We start from the raw sequence: 2,148 nt of genomic DNA on the forward strand, positions 1-2,148 counted from the left end.
ATTCTCTCTCTGGGTGAAGTGACATGGTACAGAGCCATATACCTCTTTTTATTTGGGAAATGGGGATAATTACACGTACATGTCAAGAAAAATAACATAACTTCAAACATGTCTTTGAGTTCTTCCTTTTCCCACAGATATCACAAACCAATTTCCTAGAAACTCTTCCTAGAGCAAATGTTTCTCACACCTAATTTCTCTGAAGCCTTCTGCCTTATCACAACTAATCTTCCTTAATCACCCTCTCTTCCTGTGTATGCTTCAGGCAATGTAAATCTCCCCCTTTGATCGTATAACGTATAACGTCCTGTCTGGAGTGATGTAAACTTTGTTTATCAGTGGGATGTTTATTGAGCCCTTTTGTTTCCCTGTTGTAATTACCAGGAATACAGATTAAACAGTTAGTGCCATCCTATCCTGGCTTATAGAATCAGGGTAAGTAGAGTATTTTTATGCTAGAGGTCCAGATATATATATTTATGATATAATCCTATTCTAACATTATGCTAAACTGCAACAGTTGTAAAACGTATACATGGTTGTAAAAAATATTCTGCTACACTAGTATTTTATTAAACAATATAATACCACACCATTTGGTTCAGAATACTTTTTGCCTTGTTTTTCTCCTCTAAAATCTAGGTGCGTCCAATACACCGGTGCGTCTTATACACCGAAAAATACAGTAATTGTTCAAACTGAATATTGACCATTAATAGCCATGCTTGTTTGTACCGATGGTGGAGGATGCGCTAAAACCAATTCCTTACCAGTCTCTTGATGGCTGCATGTATCTCCCTGTTCCTCAGGCTGTATATGAAAGGATTGAGCATAGGAGTGACCATTGTATAGAATATTGATGCCACTCTCAGCCTCAAGACAGAATAGGAAGATGATGGGCGGAGGTAGGTGCCTATCACCGTGCCATAGAACAAAGCCACAGTGGTGAGGTGGGCACTGCAAGTAGAGAAAGCTTTGTACTTTTGGGACTTAGATGGAAGCTTCACTACCTTCAGGGCAATGAAGAAATAAGAGAAAAGAATGAGAAGCAGAGGCCCAAGCACAATCGCTGGCCCTTCGCTGACAAGAAGTTTATCAATGATGGAGGTGTCAGAACAAGTGATCTTCAATAAAGGCTGGACATCACAGAAAAAATGGGGTATTTCTCGGGAACCACAGAAGGAAAAATTAGATATCAACAAGACGTACAACAAAGAATGAAAATGAGCCATGAGCCATGAGCCAGCAGCCAACAGAACACAACACTTCATGCTCATGACTCTGGCATAGTGCAATGGGTGGCAGATGGCTACATAGCGGTCATATGCCATGGAGGCCAGGAGAAAGTTATCTGTCGTAGCAAAAATCACAAAGAAATACATCTGTGTCAGGCAACCATGGTGGGATATTGCTTTTGTCTGGGTTGCTAAGGTGTATAGCAATTTAGGTATTGTAGCAGAACTAAGTCCAAAGTCAGCCAGTGACAAGTGACAGAGGAAGAAATACATGGGAGCTTGGAGGAGTTTGGTGCTGGAGAAGATCAGTAAGATGATCAAGAGATTTCCTAGCAGACAAAGCAGGTACATACAGAGGAAGATGGGAAAGAGAAACCCTTGGTGGTCTTGTGAAGAGGAGAAACCCAGGAGGATGAATCCAGCAGAGTTGGTTTGATTCTTCTCTGCTGTGCTCATTCTGCAACTCAGACATTTAGGATCAGGTTCGTGTTTACTTCTCTGCTCTGTGTTTCAGCTGGATCCAAAAATATTAAACTAGTCTGGGAGAAAGAAAATAATATTAACAGCTATTAAATATATTCAGAGCAATTTCTCTTGTGAAAGATAGACAGCTTATTTTAATTTTATTTTAAGCCACTCTAAGTCCATTTTGGAGTGAGGGGTATACAGTGATGGGCTACCAAAATTTTTACTACCACACTGTGGGCATGGCTTATGCATTTTGTTCCAACATCTTTCAGTGCAAATTGGGTGCTCTGGGGTGGAGCTCCAAATTTTGCTACCAGAACTGCATTCCTGACTGTTCCTGTAGGAGCCCATCACTTGTGGCTTATAAATACAATAAATACAATAAATAAAATAAAAATAAATAAATTTGCATTCCAACAACTGAAAAAGCCACTCTCCTCCAAAT

At 40.0% G+C, this 2,148-nt stretch overlaps 1 protein-coding gene across 1 annotated transcript; it reads right to left on the reverse strand.

The window, feature by feature from the left end:
• Window positions 1-752: 752 nt before the first annotated feature.
• LOC139158777 (olfactory receptor 1M1-like) lies at window positions 753-1,691 on the reverse strand. Its single transcript, XM_070736113.1, has one exon. It carries the CDS (start codon window positions 1,689-1,691, stop codon window positions 753-755), a length of 939 nt encoding a protein of 312 aa, XP_070592214.1.
• Between the last annotated feature and the right edge of the window lie 457 nt (window positions 1,692-2,148).

Source organism: Erythrolamprus reginae, chromosome 2 (genome assembly GCF_031021105.1).
Source record: "Erythrolamprus reginae isolate rEryReg1 chromosome 2, rEryReg1.hap1, whole genome shotgun sequence".
NCBI classification, from domain to species: Eukaryota; Metazoa; Chordata; class Lepidosauria; order Squamata; family Dipsadidae; genus Erythrolamprus; species Erythrolamprus reginae.

What these genes read in the sequence shown, in the direction of transcription:
- LOC139158777 (XM_070736113.1), bottom strand. Translation starts at nt 1,691, where the DNA reads ATGAGCACAGCAGAGAAGAATCAAACCAACTCTGCTGGATTCATCCTC.